The following is a 17,688-nucleotide window of genomic DNA, read 5'->3' as shown; positions in this document are numbered from 1 at the left end:
GGGTTGCAAGATACCCAAACGAATAGAAGGAAGAGAAAACCTTAAACTTTCCAGTTTCCAAATAATAGTTTTTACTACTACTACTGAAGAACCCCCAATACCCCCAACAAATTCAAACTATAGAACTATAAACAATGACCATGTTGGGCAAAACAAAACAAAAAACTTACGTATGTTAGAGCCAAGCTATAGCAAATGTGAGAACCAGGAATCCGGATCATGTAATAATAATATAACCTGTTGACTAACAAATTCTAAATGTGAAGAAGCATATTACGTGCAGTAGTTTTCATATTACCTCTGCTCGTATGTATTGTATTGTATACCTACATATATCTACTATACTCTACTATATCTCCATACCAATATTGGGAACTGTTCAAGCGGCAAAGATAAGCAATGTTTCGATGTATGTACTATATGTATTAACAGATTGTTTCAAAAACAGTAAAACGATTCAAAACAATAAAGAATCAATTATGTTGAGGACTGGTTTTTGATTTTCACTTGATTTTGAGTCTGATTCTGGCTCTGGCTCTGGGCGTGCCTCTGCTTGACCTTCAAGCAGCGGTTGAATACCTTGGCGTAAATGTAGGGCAGCTCGCCGCGACACCCGAGATTTCCCAGCTTGTGCAGTGCACCAAAATCGAGGCAATCGATGTGATCGTCCCCATTGCAGTCCTGTCCGTGCCTGTACATATAGTTCTGGATGGTATTCGCCGCACAGTGCGGCTGATTGACACAATTGATGAAGGCTACAAGAGAATTTAGTGCTCAGCTTGAGAGGAAAGCTGCAGAACTTACCATTATCGGATAGGGGCGTCTCATTGGGCAGCGTCAGCTCTCCCGCCTCTATCCAATAGCCCTCGGTTATACGAAAGATGCCGCATGCCCCGTTCACACAGATCTCTGTGGCATTGCAGCCACTCAACGTCTCGCAGAGGCATTCCAGGCAGTCTTCCGTGACGGGTTTGTTTTCCACTGAAAGCGAGACACCAAAAGCGAAAAACAGGCATGGAAATTGGCGGATGTAAGTCTGAATATAGTTAGTACGTACTACGTAGTATATATATACTATATATTCTAATGAACTGATCCGGTTTTAGTTTACAGCGAACCCCCAATGGATTACCATAATTATAGTACGCCACAAATGATTGTTTCTACGCGCGGTATTCCAGGGTATATACGACAAATCGTTTCCTTGTCTGTCTGGATACGAATGGATGCTTACCCGCATGGCCGTACACTGAGTGCAGCAGCAGCAGCCACAAACTGGTGAGTAATTTGAGGCTGGTAAACATTTGTAGCTCCGATTGGATTTTTAGCCGTGAACCTGACCTGACGTCGCCGTGATTACCGCACAACTGATCTACGCTGATCAACACAGATCTGCTGTTTATTAAACGAGATGCCATTTGCAATGCAATTTTCTCACACAAATTTTAAGCCGACTCTTCCTCATAAATTAGTTATTAAATACTAGAAGTTAACAGCTAGACAGCTGAAACTAGTTATCAGTGGTTGCCTTTCCCCCGTGGCGGACTAGGTGGTTGTCTGTCGCTGCTGTTCCCGCTGCGCCCGTCTCAGGCACCGCTTGAAGATGTTCTCATAATTGTAGGGCATATCCGCTTTGCAGTTGAATGGACCCATATAGTGGATGGCACCGTAATCGTAGCAATCCTCCTGCTGATCATCATTACAATCCTGTCCGTACTTCACCATGTAGTGCTGTAGAGTGTCCGCCCCACAGTGCGGATCATTGGCGCAGTTGGTAAACGCTGTGGCGGTAAAACATAACAGATGAAATCCTCTGCCTCTCAATGGATCACTTACCGCTGTCCGAAATGGGTGTATCACCCGTCACTGTCAGTCGTCCAGCATCGACCCACTGATCCCAGGTGATCCTGAAGATGCCGCAGGCTCCATTTACGCACACAGCCGTCGCATTGCAGCCGCTCAATGCCTCACACATGCAAAGCAAACATGTCTCCGTAATCGGTTTCGGGCTCTCCGCCTGAACCTGGCCCATACCCATGCCAATGCCCACGTTCAGAGCCAAAAGTATTGTCAGCATATTGTACGATTCGATGCGTTGCACGACTATTCAGCCACTGAACGTGCGCAGCACTGACTATACAATTTTATTGGCCGCCTAGCCGAGAACGATTTCAATAAATACTAGTCAATGGGGCGGGGCGGTTAATTGATGCAATAGGAAACGATTCCCGTCTGGTACATAGAATAGCATTTTCCAATGATATTTATTGGATACATAACAAACTTCCCGTAGGAGAAGCTCACTCGAAACCCTGATCTACATAGTTATCGATGCACTCCTCGAAGACGGTCTGGTAGTTGTAGGGCAACTCCGCCTGACAGCCGTAGGCACCCAGCTTGTGGATCCGCGCATAGTCATGGCAATCCATCTCGCCGTCGTCATTGCAGTCCTGATTGAATTTCTTCATGTAATTCTGCACTATATTCGCGGCGCAGTGTGGATCATTGGCGCAGTTGATAAAGGCGTGCTCGGAGTCGGGCTGCTCCCCATTAATTGTCAGCTTGCCGGCGTCCACCCAGTAGCCCCAAGTGATGCGAAAAATGCCACAGGTGCCCTTCTCTGGGTTGATGCAGATCTTCGTGGCATTGCAGCCGCTGATGGCTTCGCAGATGCAGGTGAGGCACAGCTCTGTAACGGGCTTCTCCAGCACTTGATCTAAATAACAATCGGTAGATCATATAGTACATACAGATACATACACAAGGTAAGGGTGGACTTACCCCGACTCTGCACCAATGAATGCGACACTGCCAATAGCAGGCATAGCATATAGTATTCCACACAGAAACTCATGCTGAGTGTGTTTTAATGCTCTTCTAATCGCTTCAATTCAAACAGTTTCGCACCTAAATCGCAAATGGTGCCAGCAAATCCAACGGGGTTGCATTTGAGCTTTCAAGGTACCGGTTTTTAGGGCCGAATCGAACAGTTGGCAGTTGCAATGGGAATTAGAGGTGGAAAAACATCGATGTTTGGAGACATCGATGTTTTCGATGTTTTAGTGAAAAACATCGATGAAATATCGATGTTTTGCAAGATAAAAAATATCAAAAATACATAGTAAACTGCAAGAACATGATTAAAATTATACATAATAACAGTTTTATTTCGTTTGAGATCAAGAGTTCCTAAATCCATTCACAAAAATATATATATATATATATATATATATATATAAAAGTATATTTACCAGATTATATCTTAAAAAAAGTCTTGATTCTTGTTGAGAAATAATAATTGGTGCACCACTTCCGGCTTAAGGCGACTACGACGATCGGAAATAATTTGCCCATCCTTGCTGAACATCCTCTCTGACTCGTAGGATGGGCATAGCGACATATCTCAGGGCGACATATCTCCTGGCAGGCCCTAACGACATATCTCCGCAAGGAGATTTTGAAACGACATACATATCTCCTCGCGGAGTTTGGCGTCATATCTCCGCCCAGAATTTAGCGACATGTATCCTGCTATAAAAAGTAATTACAGAATATATGTCGCCCGGAGATATATCGTTACCCCGTAGGATGTTGCCTGGACGCACAACTATTTTTGGGCTCTAGCTTTAAGTTACATGCCGTCTGTATTCATCTAAAAATGTAACCATTTGAGCTTGATCTTCTTCTCTCTTTAGGTTTTTCTTTCATAGACGACAAAAACATAAAAACAAAACATCGATGTTTCGCCAAAAAAACACTCGATACTTATCAAAATTTTAAAAACATCGATGAATCGATAGTAGCATAGATGTTTTTCCACCTCTAATGGGAATTCCCAAATAAGTGCAGTAGAATGTAGCAAATAGAAGTCGCGACAGAGACACCTGCCGACGAATTCGTGGGCATGCTTCCGTTTATTACCGCTGACTGGCGCCAGTGTCAACGGTTATTCAAATCTGCTTCGATTACAATAAAATATCTCTCGCTTAAACCACACGTTTTCATTTACCATAATATCGTTTTAATATCAATCTCGATTTCACAATCTAACTCCAATTCAAATGCATTGCCATAAATTATTATTTTATATATTAGTTATCGTTAATTATTTGATGCGTAAGGGCCAGCTCATGGTCCGGAGCGAACGTCCAATTGCTGGAATGAGTTCAGGCAGGTCTGCAGACTGGTTTGGTACTGATAAGCCAGCTCCCCACCGCAGCCATAGCCCCCCAACTTGTGGATGGCACCATAGTCGTAGCAGTCGATGGCCCCATCTTTGTTGCAGTCCTGCCCAAACTTGGTCATGTAGTTCTGGATGGTGTTGGCCGCACAGTAGGGATCGTTCACGCAGTTGGCATAGGCTGCAAAGCAGTTTAAACAAGTTGTCAATGGTAGAACGACGATGTGAAAGTGCGGCGAACGTGCGGCTTACCATCTTCAGACTGGGGGCTCTCGTTACCCAAGGTCAGCTTGCCTCCATCCGACCAGTAGGCCCAGGTGATGCGAAACAGGCCGCAGACGCCGCCGCCGCAGAATCGCGTCTGATTGCATCCGCTGATGGCCTCGCAAATGCAGCCCAGGCACACATCCGTCACCGGCTTATCTGTATTGGGGGGGCAGAAGGCAGACGAATTAGTTTGAGATCGGGTACGCGATTAAGCACCGGAGGGGAGCCACGTAAACAGAGTAAACAAAACAAAAAATAAAACTCGAATTGTGCTACAAGCAAATCACATTTTTACCCCACCCATGTCATCGCTTTATTCAGGGCATTGTGCGATGCTTGAGAATGATTTTGAACCAAGATCGTTCGAATTTCAGCCTCATAAAATTTCAAAAATATATAAACACATTTATAATACATTTTGGATTATTGGAAGAACGTGAAAAAATAAAAATAAACAATTCCGATGGTTGTACGCCCATGAACCTGAGTATCCCCCGTATCTTGGCAGTTTAAGACACTGCCGAACTAGTTTTGCAACTTTCAATGGCAACATTGAGGCATCTCTATGGATCCAGTAGTCTGCCAGCCAGCCCGTAGGCGAAGATGAGTCAATATTTCGGTGTTATCAAGACCAGTACAGAACCTGTTGTTTTTGCAATTTACATTATTTATTTTTCCACGAAAAGCGGAGGAGGTTGTAAGCATGTGCCAAGTTCTCTATGCGAGAACACACACCCCATCAATCATCTTCATTCACCCACGTAATCTCTGGGTTCACTGAACTATGCAAAATATGTATATGTAGTCTTGAAAGTTGTAGAAATTGGGTCAAGATTCAAAATAGCCTCCAGAGAATAAAATTATTATAATCAAAATCACTCGGGATTATATAAAAATTGGGAATTTCCAAGCCCCAGAGATAACACACACACACACACACACTCAAGCAGAAACGTCATTTGACCGGGAACATACAATATTGTCACATCACGAAGGTGGGACTTTTCAGGTTATTCCGATCTAAGTAATTGTTTGCTAAATTGCATTAATGCGAATCCGTTGGCACCCAGTAATTTGGGTAACATTTCATTTACACATTGTACATCCTTTTTCATGGAAAGTCCACAGTGCAAATGGTTTTCTTTCCGATTTAATCAGCTACTTATGCAATTAATTATTTAATCGAATACATATCCTATGAGCTCACCCTGGAATAATTGTACAAAACACGTTGCAGTTATTAAGACATTTTTCAAGTAAATAAATTTCCGTCTAATGTAATGGTGATATCAAAATCGGAAGTAATTTCAATGGCAATGCCGTGTGTTATTGAAACCACCGCAGTCAACGGCCCGGCTCGTTTGCTAATGATGGATGCGCTAAGCTCGCATACGACTCCAAGCTCCGCAGTATTTATGAACATTTGTCAACATCCAGATACTTGTCTTATGCAAATGCGAACAGACTTGTGGGACAATGCATATAGTAGAGCTGAGAAAACCCTCTAAGAACGAAACATGTCTTGGCACAGAACAAAAGATAAAGAAGAATCAAATATTTATACATTTGCTAATTAATGTTAATGAAATGCACGAATCCCGCACCCGAGACGAGCAGGTATCTACAAAACTACACTAAATGGGTAACAAAATCGAACCGAAAACAACGACCAGAATAGAAGCTCATCTTTAAATGTGATACAATTCCGGTTAAAATATATATTTGACTCACCCTGCGCTTGAATAAGAGCCACCAGTCCCAGGCACAATAGAGCGCCAAACGCCAAAGTGCAGCACAATTTGTTGGCAGCCATTATTAGCAGTTGTTCGAAATTGTCCGAAAAAGATTTGCGTAAAATGAATAGCACAATAAAGAGGAACGAACGCTTTCGCGCTCAACAAACAAGTGAGCTTGCAGCGGGCTGTGCTTCACAGTTTTGTAGTCCGAGTCGCCTACATCCGGACAAAAGACTCACGCTGAGAACTTAACAAAGAGAGAGCTTTGCATCAAGAGAGAGACACACACACATACTATTACTAGCTCTTTGACGAATATACACTATCATATCAAAGAAATAATACAGACATTATAAACTTTTAGTTGCTTTGCTTTTGCTTGGATTTATTGAAAAATAGTAAGAATCTCAGTTTAGATCTTGTTGAAGGCAGCAATATCGACGGACTGCACAAAGTCCTCGAACTCCTCAAGCTTCTCCTGCAGCAGATCGATGGACACCTTCTCGTCCTCAATGACGCACATGATCTGCAGCTTGTTGATGCCATAGCCGACGGGCACCAATTTGGATGCGCCCCACAGCAGACCATCCATTACGATGGTGCGGACATTGGCCTCCATCTCCTTCATGTCGGTCTCATCATCCCATGGCTTGACATCAAGCAGCACCGACGACTTGGCAATGAGGGCGGGTTTCTTCGATTTCTTGGCGGCGTAGGCAGCAACACGCTCCTGCTTGATGCGCTCGGCCTCAGCGTCCTCCTCATCGTCGGAGCCGAATAGATCGACATCATCATCGTCGTCAGCAGCTGGCTTGGCCGGAGCAGCCACTGTGGGTTTGCCACCAGCCAATTGGGGCAGGGGAGCGCCAGTCCAGGCAGAACGCTCTCCGGCCTCAAAGGAAGCAATGTGGCGGTACCACCGTGCAACATGGGCGTTGTCTCCAGCTGGAGCCTTGCCCAGGGCATCGAAGACAGACAAATCGGCCTTGCTGGGTGTGTAGCTGTGGCGGAAAACAATTGCATGAGCGTCATGGTACGCAAAATTATTTAGCCGACGTGTGCGGTTTCTACATAACCTCACTGTCTACCGCCGCGTGCCGAGTACTTACCCGCTAATATAGCTGCTGTTGGCCAGGAAGTTGTTCAACTCCTTCAATCCCTGTGGGGTCTTCACATCACCGAAAGCCATTTTAGTTGATTTGTAGCTGAATTCACGTTTAACAGTAAAAATGCCCGTGCGTGCACGTACGTCGGAAATTCGAAAAAGAGTGTGACAGCGGTTTTATCCTCAAAATATACCATCTAACCCTCAAGTATATACACAAATATACCTTCTCATTTTCATAATATATAGCGATGCAGCCCTAAAATATTGGCAGTGGATTGACCGAGTCAAGACTTTTGAATGATCTTTTTAAGATCAATAGAAAGCAATAAACCAAATATTGATTGAATATTTTAGCAGTTTCTGAGCCTCATTGTTTGGGTGCAGCAGCTGTACATATGCATGAACGGTTTCCAATCCGAAAGATTTATAGCTAATATATTGTTGTTAATAACTATATTCCTATGCATTTTGAACAGATTCTCTGTGTTGAATCATTCAAAGTGTTTTGTTGAAATTTGGCAAAATACAAACTATAATTTAACAACTTTCAGCAACTCCTGCGAGACATGTGTAGAATATATAACCTGAGCTTTAACAGAGGCTTTACAATAACTCTTTAAGGTCCAGAATCCGGATTTCCTTTTCACTTAGCAAAAGAATACACAAAAGAACAATTATATCTGTAATGAAAAGCTTTTGAAGGCACTCATGATCGGTCGAGCGTTTAAATATTGATTGTATAAACAAGATCTACTTTTAAACACACAATAATTATAATGACTTAATTTGAAATGCCAAATAGTAGCCAACAATCATTAGTTGGTCATTTACGATAAAAGCTTTATCAGAAGTCTAGCCAAACCATGTTAGTACATGTTGTTCTTCAATATACATAATACATACGAGTATGCGCGGAATGATGAACACCCAGGCAAAACTCATTGTGATGCTATATTTATTCGTAGGGGTAAGTGTCTATACATTTTAAAACCAAACCTTCTTGTTTCTAATGGCATTGAAATAATGTGCAAGATCACCTCAAGGGTGGAGTTTACAAACATCAAATGCAATTGCCTGGATGAGAGATACTGCAGAATTGAAGACTGCTATCTGAAGTCAATCAACCGGAGCTACAAATATATGTCCGTGAAAGTTAACGTATGGAAACCTCCAATTACCAAGCTCTGGGTATGCATACAAATAACATTAAAGTAATAATAGAGTAATTCATAAGCGATCTTCTCTGACGTTACAGGTTAATTTCGCTTTGTACAAACGATCCAGTGGATACAAGCCATTCCTTTACAACATAACGCTCGATGCCTGCAAATTTGTCAAGAATCCGAAATCCAATCCCGTAGCTGCTTACTTTTATGCTTTCATTACCGACTACTCGAATCTGAACCATTCGTGCCCCATTAATGATGTTTGTTAACACGTATCCCCCTATCACATGCATATATGTACATATGTATATTTTCTTTCCTTTCAGAATGTTCTTATTTTGGATAAGATGTCTATAGACTTTGTCAATCATCGAATTACAGCGCTTCTGCCCTTCCCGGAGGGTGACTATTTGTTGGAAAGCCACTGGTCTCCAGACAACATCCACAACAAGATGGTTATTTTCAAGTTTTATGTATCTTTGATTTGAATATCATAGATCATAGATTGTTATGTACATATGTATGTACCTTATTCTATGTAGTAATAAACACCTCTGTTTGTTTCAATATATCCCTATGAGTGTCAGGTATACTCAAACGATATAGGATAGAGATCTTGAGCGATTCCATCCAAACAACAATTATGTCAATTTTAGATTGTCAGTAAAATATCTATGTATACACTCTGTAGTAATTTCCTTTAAGCAATTTTATTTTATTTACTGATATATGTATACACAATTTTCAGCGATGGGACCAGCGATCTTAGTGGACATAATGACCATGATGGGGATCATGATGGGGATCGTAATGATGATCATGATGAGGATCGTAATGAGGATCACGATGAGGATCGTAATGATGAGCATCGTAATGATGACTGCGGGCCTCACGATCACCGTTGACGGCATGGGCGGATCCTTGATCAGCCTCGTCCAGGAGATTTACTCGTTCCTCGCCGTTCAAAACATCTTGGCCATGGATGAAGGCCAGACAGAGGATGCCGATGACTGCCAGAAGGATCAGACGCATCTTGATTGTTGATTTGAGGATGGTTCTTGGAGAATTTCGAGGATTGAGTGCGCTGTGCAGGAAGCAACTGTTGATGACTGAGCCCAGGCCCCGTCCTTTTATTTAGCCAACAGTCCATTGGAACCACGTTTGTTTGTTATTCCCGTTCTTGTTGATTTTTTCTGCATTAATGGTGCTAAATATGCATCCAAACCGTCATAAATGTAAGGGCAAACAGGAGGAGGTATGGTGATAAGGTCTCCTGACAACGGTATAAAGAAAGATTGAAAGATCTTAAAATTAATACATTTGGATTTTTTTAAAAAGTTTAACTTGTGCACAAGTTTATTGAAATTCTAAGAGAATTTATAATTTAGAAAACCTAATCGTCAATAGTACTATCGTAAGTACCATGAAATTACAGTATTCAAATTTTCAAATCTCTTATATATGATCTCCAATAAAGGAAAGTAATGTTTTGGTATATAAAAGCATATATTTTAAAGAAATACGGTATACGAAAGTACATACTATGCGTATGCAACTTGGTTGACAAGCAACAATTTCGTACACGTATGGCCGTTTTTGTTTGAACCTCATTATGTAAACAATCCAATGAAAAAGAGTTCTAAAAACTAACCAATCCTGAACAAAATTTTTTCAGAAATGGAATAAAATTATTTGCTTAGGGCTTAGAGGGCTAACTAGCTAGTCATATTAAGCCGAACATCAAAATCGAGGAATATTAACGCATCCGACAGTATATTTATGGTATATTTTGATGGTGACAAGGTATATTTTGGTATATTATTAAGGGTCTGACGGTATAGTTTATCGAAAAATCCACGGTCACACTGGCGATAAGAAAAGAAAAAACTAGCATTTTCAAAGTGAAAAAACCTATTAAAAAAATTGAAAAAAACACTGCTTAAAACGTGAAAAAGCTATTAAAAACACTTAAACTGAACTTAAACTCAAAGATAACTGGTTTAGTGGCTGGTTAATAATCGCTAATACATTGCTAGCGGCGTTTTGCAAAATCGCTTAATTGGTTATTGAATTTTCAAGACCGACGAAGACAAAAAAATCAAGATTCCCATAACTACAAGCTAACGATAGTGGGAACGAAGTTGAGTTGGTAAATTTAATTGAAATGAGTGAATTTCAACCGCAGCAAGGACAGAGTATCAGTCAATCCCAGGCGTTGGCTCAGGCGATACAGCGTGCCAAGCAGGTAAGAAGAAGAACACGCGAAAACGAGGGAGCATTTTATGTACATATGTATTTCTGTACACACGTTTGTGTGTGGCTGCCTTTCGCTTCCAGATAGCGGCTAAGATCCAACCCAGCCAGCAGGCAGGCGGTCCAGGAGGACCTGGAGCAGGACCATCACCACCATCTGGTGGGGGAGGGCCGGGACCCGGTGCGGGCAACAACTTCAAGAGGCACAACGACGACGGCGACAGCGGACCAGAGTGCAAACGCTCCTTTGGCAGTCCGGACTACGGCCACAACAATAATTCGAACATGAGCAGCAGCAGTGGTGGCGGTGGAGGTGGTGGGGGAGGGGGATCCGGTCAGGGCGGGGCAAATATTACGCAAGCCATTGCCCAGGCAGCTGCAGTGGCCGCTCGCCTGGCGGCATCGGCCGGAACAACGTGCGAGGAGCAAATCCGCATACCCGAATCCATAGCCAATGCCTTTATGGGACGTGGCAGCAACGACACCATCACCCATATCCAGGCCGAGTCGGGGGCCAAGGTACAGCTGATGCCGGAACAGGAGCGAGTCATTACGTTGCGCGGCCAGCGGGACACTGTGTCGAAGGGTCGCGACATGATCCAGCAGATGGCCAGCCGCGGTGGTGGCGGAACCGTGGAGGTACTTCTCACCATCAACATGCCGCCTCCGGGCCCCAGTGGCTATTCGCCCTACCAAGAAATCATGATACCCGGTGCCAAGGTGGGCCTGGTCATTGGCAAGGGTGGCGACACAATCAAACAGCTGCAGGAGAAGACGGGAGCCAAGATGATTATCATCCAAGACGGACCCAATCAGGAGGTCATCAAACCTCTGCGCATTTCCGGCGATCCGCAGAAGATCGAGCATGCCAAGCAGATGGTCTTGGATCTCATCGCACAGAAGGACGCTCTAGCTCAGCAGCAGGGTGGACGCGGGGGTGGTGGTGGAGGAGGTAGCGGTGGTGGTGGAGGGCCCGGCCTCGGCTACAACAACTTCAATAATGGCAATGGCGGCGAGAGCGTAGAGGTCTTTGTGCCCAAGATTGCCGTCGGCGTCGTCATTGGCAAGGGAGGTGACATGATCCGAAAGATTCAAACTGAATGCGGCTGCAAGCTGCAGTTCATTCAGGGAAAAAACGATGAGATGGGCGATAGACGCTGTGTCATCCAGGGCACCCGCCAACAGGTCGAGGACGCCAAGCGGACCATCGATGGACTGATTGAAAACGTGATGGTAAGTAGCACTAGAGACCAGACACTAATCGAACATTGGGTTCACTGACCTTTTGCCATTTCACTCGACAGCAACGAAATGGCCTCAACCGCAACGGCAACGGAGGTGGCTCCCAAAGTGGGGGCGAAGGCAACTCCAATTACGGATATGGCTACGGCGTGAATCATGCCCAGGGCGGTCGTGAGGAGATCACTTTCATGGTGCCGGCATCCAAATGCGGTGTAGGTTTAGAACGAACCTAATTCTGGGCCTCTTTCACCTCCTAACCTAAATGTTTCTATTGCAGATTGTGATTGGACGTGGGGGTGAGACGATCAAGCTGATCAATCAGCAATCCGGAGCCCATACTGAAATGGATCGCAATGCCAGCAATCCGCCCAACGAAAAGCTGTTCAAGTCCAAGGGCACCACCGACCAGGTGGAGTCGGCACGTCAAATGATTTCAGAGAAGATCAACATGGAGCTGACTGTCATTGCCCGCAAGCCCATCGGTGGTGGTGGCGGCGGCGGTGGTGGAGGAGGCGGAGGTGGTGGAAACGGCTCAGGAGGTGGACCCAGCAATTCCCATCATGGTCAGCAGCAGGGCGGCTATGGTGGACCCAATCCAATGCAAGGCGGTGATCCAAATGCCGCCGCTGCAGCAGCGTACCAGCAGCAGCAACAACCCTGGGGTCCCTATGGACAGCAGGGATGGGATCCAGCGGCCCAGCAACAGCAACAAATGGCAATGACTGCCAATCAGGGCGGTGGTCCTGGTGGAGCCGGTGCAAACGCTGGCCAGGACTACTCGGCCCAGTGGATCGAGTACTATAAGTAAGAATTTGCAGCCCGTCTCATCCATACACATCGGTCTAAATAATCAATCAATTCCCAGGCAAATGGGCTGCCATCGCGAGGCTGAGTTGATCGAACAACAGATGAAGGCCAAGCAAGGAGGCGGTGCACCTGGGCCCGGGCAGCAGGTGCCGCAGCAGCCACAACAGCAGCAACAGCAAGTGCCGCAGCAAGCACAGCAGCAGGCATCCGGCGGCAACAGCGCTGACTACAGCGCACAGTGGGCGGAATACTACCGCAGTGTGGGCAAGCACGAGGAGGCAGAGGCAATCGAGAAGACATTGAAGAACAAGGTGAGTGGGAAGAAACAATCCGGTTGTGGAAACAATCTCTAAATTCTCGTTTTGGGATACTTTCGATGGTTTGCAGCAATCACAGAACGGTGGACCTGCTGTTGGCCAAAGCAATGCGCCCAATCCCAGCCAAGGCGGCCCCAATCCCGGCCAACAGCAGCAGCCCAATCCAGCGGCGGCAGCAGCAGCCGCTGCTGCAGCAGCCGGGGGCTATGCCCAAGGTATGACTCCTAGCCAATATGCACAATATTCACAGTATTACGCTGCTGCGGCTGCGGGTCAGCCACAAGCACCACCGCAGCCTGGCGGTGGTCCGCCCGCTGGTTATCCCGGTGGATATCCGGGTGGCGGCTATGGCGGCTACCCGGGTGCGCCGGGACAACAGCAGCAACAGCAACAGAAGCCGCATAAAAATGACAAGCATTGATAACGTTTTGGGATGTGATGTGGCGAGGCGAAAGAACTGGGAATGGAAGTCAGAGGTGGGAGCTGTAGCTGGAGTGGAAATTACTGCACTAAAGGGTGTGGCAGGTGCCTTGAATTGGGTGAGTGACAACTGTAATCCCAGTAGTTGATAGACGAAACATTTATTCCGTGTTCAGCTGAAAAGCTGCCCTTAAATGATTGCTTTACGTACATATATTTGCTTTACCTTTCTGCTTTAATTGCCTGCTTCATTTTAGTGATCAGACCTATCCTCAACTTTTTATGTATACGTACGACTAGTACAATTTATGCCTACACTATGTGATATCCTAACCAAATCTCGTTTACCATGCGTACAACTCTTTGCAGTGATCTATTGTTCTACTATGTCCTATGTCTTTTATCCCCCACAAGCTAGCAAAACAAAAACAAAACATAAGAGTAAAAGTTTTAACCGCAACAACAGAGAGTGAAGGGATGCGACGAGATGAGCAGAGAAGAGCAGAGCAGTGAAGCGAGGGGAGACCGGATAAGATCATCAATCAAACAAAAATCATTCAGCTTGTGGCGTCGCACTTTGCATAATTTGTAAATTAATATATTAACACTGTCTATTATCTGATATTCCCTATGATTTCTCCATTAGTACATAAGTAATCCACCCTGAAAACCGAACCCTACTTTTATATTTGTATTTATATATAAACCTAACTGAAAGAAAAGATATTGCCTCTGCTGTCCATGTTCAATAGCACTGAGCCACACAACAAACACACACAGTAGAACCAAGCCAAACCAAGCCAATACGTTATTGGTGACATCTATCTATTCTGCATATACATATATATATCTGGAACATAATTTCTTTCCTCGTCAAGCGAAATGAAATGTGCGAGCGACAGTGGAGAGTGTTGAGGGAGCGTTTTTAATACAATCGAAAGACAACATATTTGAGAATTCTCAAATTTCAATAATAACTGAAATATATAGAATTATATTAATATGCATCCATACTTACGATACTTACATATATTGATTAGTACTATATATCGAATGTAGCTCATAAATGATGACCGTTTTTGATACATGAACATATATCTCTCGTACTTAGCCTTAGTGTTACATATTACAAAAACCCGTTCTAAGCAATACCTATACATACTACACATATATCCAATCATATAAACGATGTTCGATATCTGGTGATCTGGTAAGACTTTCAATTTCTAAAATGTACACTGTATAAGATTTCTGTAATGTGGCTGAGGGATTCTGAAAGTCCAGTGGAGTTGAGTGGAGTTAAGTGGAGTGATTCTTGTGCATCTATTGAAACCGAATTGATCTGATAATAACAATACACATACTCGTACAATATATAACTTTCACCTTTCAGTTTGTGGAGAAGATATACATACTACATACTTAATAGCCTTACGATCAACCCAACCCAGATTTCAATACAATTAGACTTGATTTGGTACTCTATTTTTCTGTACTATATATAGGATATCTTAACTGGTGAAATTATTTTCAATATTTTCTTTAAACAACAACAACAAAAACAACTCATTTCCCAAGGTACAAGGAATAATATCACACCATATATTTCAATATTTACATATATTATCATATGCCACCCTATATTATATATACATATAGATATGCCAACATATATGTACTTTCAGAAGGGGCCATTCTTCAAGCCAGTTCATAACAGAAATCCAAAAGCAAAACTCCCGAACCTTCACACTCTCTCTCTTATAGAACATGAACAGATACGAAATATTAAATTGTAAAAGTGTCAAGCTTGGTAAGATCGTGTGTTCTTGTTACTGTCTATATAAAACATATTGATATACAAAACTTACATATACATATATATGCAAATCTAACAATGATAAAACTTATCCATATGAACGAACGTTGGTCTACCATAATATTTAAACATTACTTTGAATAATCTAAACTAAGTTTTACGTCTCCCCAATACACATATACCATCTGAATGTTGCAACAGCAGATGAACCAACAATTTGTAAACGTTGGCCGGCAGGGCAGTCTCAGAGCTGAATGCTGATCTGCCCGCAGCCGACGAGACAATGAATAAACTTTTAATATAATACCATATATAATATATATATATACATATATCCCACATATATAAATTTATTCTAAGCATTTAGCACTTATACTCGTATAGTGCTCTATGCCCCATTGCGTTTCTATTGACTTTAATGTTTGTTATTTTTTACTATTTGCCTATTGCCATAATTGAAAATCGTTTCTCGAGCGTATTTTCAGAGGCGCTGTTTGTGGTCTCTTGGCGTTGGAGGATATCTGGGGGAACAGGCTCAGGACAGACTTTAACTTTTCCTAGTCGATTGATTGATTGATTGCCACGATCGGGGTATGCCTTGATATACATACATATATTGGAAAACGATTTTTACAATTATGGATACATACCTACAATTGCCTTATCGAAATGCACTTTTTATAATATTGATATTTGATTATGATGATGATATATATACATAGACATCTATTTTTGTGTGTAAACTTTACATATATATATATATTTCTATATATTTTCATAGCAACTGCGACGATATCCGATATACCAAACAGTGCAGTGCAGTGCTCCCTACCCAGAGTAGACCTCAGTCGATCATGAACACAAACAGATACTAGTATGATTCGGTACTGACTATATATATTATGTATATCGTTTCAAGGTATCATTTGTTTGCTATATATTCGGATTACATTGCCTCCAAAGCCCATCTATATCTACATATATATATATCTATATTGATTCATTTTTATACTATAATATTGTCTAACAACTCCTCTCAGTTTGGCACAGCTCTAGGATTAGGAAGCGATCGAATAGTATCGATAAAAGGCATCTCTCAAAATTTGTGATATATATTAAATTCTGATAGTTAAGATTGGCCTAGCCCTGTTCTATGTGAGATCGGGAAGTCGTTTGTCCTCTTATAGTTTCAGCAACGGTGTCATTTGCTTTGATGCCCCTCCTGTCCGATCTCCTGCAGAGAGGTAAGTATGGTCCATCTATCCGTAGACGTCCATTTTAAAACCCACTTACGTTGAGCATTTTTTTGGATCCAATGTCAAGCCGTTTATTTTGCAATCAAATGATATTTTTGAAATTGATATATGTATATATATATTTCTTTATATTTGATTTAAATTACGTGCTTTGATCTATTTGCAGGGCCAATTGAGAATAAAAAAGTCCATTTCTCCCTTTCTATTACTCATATTAACATATGCATATAGATATATTAAATCGTATCGTATTCTTTTTACCACAAATTGGTACATCTATATATATATAATTTTTTTTTTGTATGTTTTTTTTTAATAACATTTTTTGATATATCCATATCTTTCGATAACACATATATAACTGAATCATGAAATACTATCTGCAATTTACAGCCCTGTCTGCGTGATCTTCGTGTATTCACCTGGTCAGAGTCTGATCGATATTAGCCTAATTTTCAACTTGCAATATAGACCGTAAATCGTATATACCCAATTAAATGTCATCAATATTGAAAACTATTCCAATTTACTCAAATAAATTTCACCATCTAAAAAACACGAAACGATATCAAATTTTTTAATGGAATTCATGTATGTAGGTTTGCCAGGGGAAACATAACTTACCGTAAATGCATACCCCATCGCCTCCCAACATTAGTTATATCACACCACATTTTCTTTTACTTAACTTCTCGCATTTTATTACTGATATATATGTACATACATATATCATTTCTTGTTCATCTCATCCATTAAGCATTTCGCAACGAAACATTTAAAGTTAGAACAACAGAATATGTATATGCATATATGAGCTTAGTGCCTGCTCGATCCATCCATCCATCCATCCATTTCAACTGGATTCGTCAGCCATACAGTTACATCCTCCTTTTGCGACTAGGCGTATTGTAAACTCTTAAACTACACGACATGCATACATACATACATAGTACAGTGCGTATCAGTATAATAGATTGGGCAATTCAACATACATCGATTCCTTTTTTTTGTGTGTTTATTTTGGATTTTCTTTCTGCTATTTATTTGCGAGTTTACTAGAAGAAAACATACATTGAGATGCTGATGTTATAGATATATATATATATATTTTGAATTTGTT

The 17,688-nt window shown here is 42.2% G+C and overlaps 7 protein-coding genes across 7 annotated transcripts; 2 read left to right on the top strand and 5 right to left on the bottom strand.

Annotated features, from left to right (window-relative positions):
- Positions 1–402: 402 nt before the first annotated feature.
- On the bottom strand, positions 403–1,507 carry LOC111079379 (lysozyme). Its single transcript, XM_022374550.2, has 3 exons — positions 1,235–1,507; positions 805–981; positions 403–755 (listed from the first exon to the last, which is right to left on the bottom strand). Exons 1-3 carry the CDS (start codon positions 1,416–1,418, stop codon positions 478–480), a joined length of 639 nt encoding a protein of 212 aa, XP_022230242.2. The 5' UTR covers positions 1,419–1,507; the 3' UTR covers positions 403–477.
- LOC111079381 (lysozyme) lies at positions 1,382–2,138 on the bottom strand. The gene is made up of 2 exons (XM_022374553.2): positions 1,837–2,138; positions 1,382–1,781 (listed from the first exon to the last, which is right to left on the bottom strand). The coding sequence occupies exons 1-2, from the start codon at positions 2,075–2,077 to the stop codon at positions 1,546–1,548; spliced, it is 477 nt and encodes a 158-aa protein (XP_022230245.1). The 5' UTR covers positions 2,078–2,138; the 3' UTR covers positions 1,382–1,545.
- Positions 2,139–2,248: 110 nt separating this feature from the next.
- On the bottom strand, positions 2,249–3,003 carry LOC111079380 (lysozyme). The gene is made up of 2 exons (XM_022374552.2): positions 2,782–3,003; positions 2,249–2,716 (listed from the first exon to the last, which is right to left on the bottom strand). Exons 1-2 carry the CDS (start codon positions 2,852–2,854, stop codon positions 2,301–2,303), a joined length of 489 nt encoding a protein of 162 aa, XP_022230244.2. The 5' UTR covers positions 2,855–3,003; the 3' UTR covers positions 2,249–2,300.
- Positions 3,004–4,002: 999 nt separating this feature from the next.
- Positions 4,003–6,357, bottom strand: LOC111079388 (lysozyme). The gene is made up of 3 exons (XM_022374562.2): positions 6,179–6,357; positions 4,433–4,603; positions 4,003–4,361 (listed from the first exon to the last, which is right to left on the bottom strand). Exons 1-3 carry the CDS (start codon positions 6,258–6,260, stop codon positions 4,129–4,131), a joined length of 486 nt encoding a protein of 161 aa, XP_022230254.1. The 5' UTR covers positions 6,261–6,357; the 3' UTR covers positions 4,003–4,128.
- Positions 6,358–6,541: 184 nt separating this feature from the next.
- LOC111079387 (probable elongation factor 1-beta) lies at positions 6,542–7,456 on the bottom strand. The gene is made up of 2 exons (XM_022374561.2): positions 7,293–7,456; positions 6,542–7,184 (listed from the first exon to the last, which is right to left on the bottom strand). Exons 1-2 carry the CDS (start codon positions 7,370–7,372, stop codon positions 6,596–6,598), a joined length of 669 nt encoding a protein of 222 aa, XP_022230253.2. The 5' UTR covers positions 7,373–7,456; the 3' UTR covers positions 6,542–6,595.
- A 537-nt stretch (positions 7,457–7,993) lies between these two features.
- On the top strand, positions 7,994–8,945 carry LOC111079382. Its single transcript, XM_022374554.2, has 4 exons — positions 7,994–8,258; positions 8,324–8,479; positions 8,547–8,717; positions 8,784–8,945. The coding sequence occupies exons 1-4, from the start codon at positions 8,199–8,201 to the stop codon at positions 8,943–8,945; spliced, it is 549 nt and encodes a 182-aa protein (XP_022230246.1). The 5' UTR covers positions 7,994–8,198.
- A 1,408-nt stretch (positions 8,946–10,353) lies between these two features.
- LOC111079384 (far upstream element-binding protein 3) lies at positions 10,354–13,919 on the top strand. The gene is made up of 7 exons (XM_041593098.1): positions 10,354–10,702; positions 10,795–11,943; positions 12,015–12,164; positions 12,230–12,756; positions 12,818–13,070; positions 13,147–13,615; positions 13,866–13,919. Exons 1-6 carry the CDS (start codon positions 10,622–10,624, stop codon positions 13,495–13,497), a joined length of 2,511 nt encoding a protein of 836 aa, XP_041449032.1. The 5' UTR covers positions 10,354–10,621; the 3' UTR covers positions 13,498–13,615; positions 13,866–13,919.
- Positions 13,920–17,688: the final 3,769 nt, after the last annotated feature.

The sequence above is a fragment of the Drosophila obscura genome, unplaced genomic scaffold (assembly GCF_018151105.1).
Source record: "Drosophila obscura isolate BZ-5 IFL unplaced genomic scaffold, ASM1815110v1 contig_186, whole genome shotgun sequence".
Classification (NCBI taxonomy): Eukaryota; Metazoa; Arthropoda; class Insecta; order Diptera; family Drosophilidae; genus Drosophila; species Drosophila obscura.
This window is presented reverse-complemented; position numbering and strand designations above follow the sequence as displayed.

Excerpts from the sequence above, each read along its gene's own strand:
- LOC111079379 (XM_022374550.2), bottom strand. The coding sequence starts at position 1,418 with ATGGCATCTCGTTTAATAAACAGCAGATCTGTGTTGATCAGCGTAGAT. Across the intron at positions 982-1,234 it reads CTCAGTGTACGGCCATGCGG|TGGAAAACAAACCCGTCACG; the intron begins GTAAGCATCCAT and ends TCTCGCTTTCAG. Across the intron at positions 756-804 it reads GACGCCCCTATCCGATAATG|CCTTCATCAATTGTGTCAAT; the intron begins GTAAGTTCTGCA and ends ATTCTCTTGTAG.
- LOC111079388 (XM_022374562.2), bottom strand. The coding sequence starts at position 6,260 with ATGGCTGCCAACAAATTGTGCTGCACTTTGGCGTTTGGCGCTCTATTG. Across the intron at positions 4,604-6,178 it reads GGCTCTTATTCAAGCGCAGG|ATAAGCCGGTGACGGATGTG; the intron begins GTGAGTCAAATA and ends CCCCCAATACAG. Across the intron at positions 4,362-4,432 it reads GAGCCCCCAGTCTGAAGATG|CCTATGCCAACTGCGTGAAC; the intron begins GTAAGCCGCACG and ends ACTGCTTTGCAG.
- LOC111079380 (XM_022374552.2), bottom strand. The coding sequence starts at position 2,854 with ATGAGTTTCTGTGTGGAATACTATATGCTATGCCTGCTATTGGCAGTG. Across the intron at positions 2,717-2,781 it reads TTCATTGGTGCAGAGTCGGG|ATCAAGTGCTGGAGAAGCCC; the intron begins GTAAGTCCACCC and ends ATTGTTATTTAG.
- LOC111079381 (XM_022374553.2), bottom strand. The coding sequence starts at position 2,077 with ATGCTGACAATACTTTTGGCTCTGAACGTGGGCATTGGCATGGGTATG. Across the intron at positions 1,782-1,836 it reads TACACCCATTTCGGACAGCG|CGTTTACCAACTGCGCCAAT; the intron begins GTAAGTGATCCA and ends TTACCGCCACAG.
- LOC111079387 (XM_022374561.2), bottom strand. The coding sequence starts at position 7,372 with ATGGCTTTCGGTGATGTGAAGACCCCACAGGGATTGAAGGAGTTGAAC. Across the intron at positions 7,185-7,292 it reads AACAGCAGCTATATTAGCGG|CTACACACCCAGCAAGGCCG; the intron begins GTAAGTACTCGG and ends TTTCCGCCACAG.
- LOC111079384 (XM_041593098.1), top strand. The coding sequence starts at position 10,622 with ATGAGTGAATTTCAACCGCAGCAAGGACAGAGTATCAGTCAATCCCAG. Across the intron at positions 12,165-12,229 it reads TGCCGGCATCCAAATGCGGT|ATTGTGATTGGACGTGGGGG; the intron begins GTAGGTTTAGAA and ends TTTCTATTGCAG. Across the intron at positions 13,071-13,146 it reads AGAAGACATTGAAGAACAAG|CAATCACAGAACGGTGGACC; the intron begins GTGAGTGGGAAG and ends GATGGTTTGCAG.
- LOC111079382 (XM_022374554.2), top strand. The coding sequence starts at position 8,199 with ATGCGCGGAATGATGAACACCCAGGCAAAACTCATTGTGATGCTATAT. Across the intron at positions 8,259-8,323 it reads TGCTATATTTATTCGTAGGG|ATCACCTCAAGGGTGGAGTT; the intron begins GTAAGTGTCTAT and ends ATAATGTGCAAG. Across the intron at positions 8,718-8,783 it reads ATTCGTGCCCCATTAATGAT|AATGTTCTTATTTTGGATAA; the intron begins GTTTGTTAACAC and ends CTTTCCTTTCAG.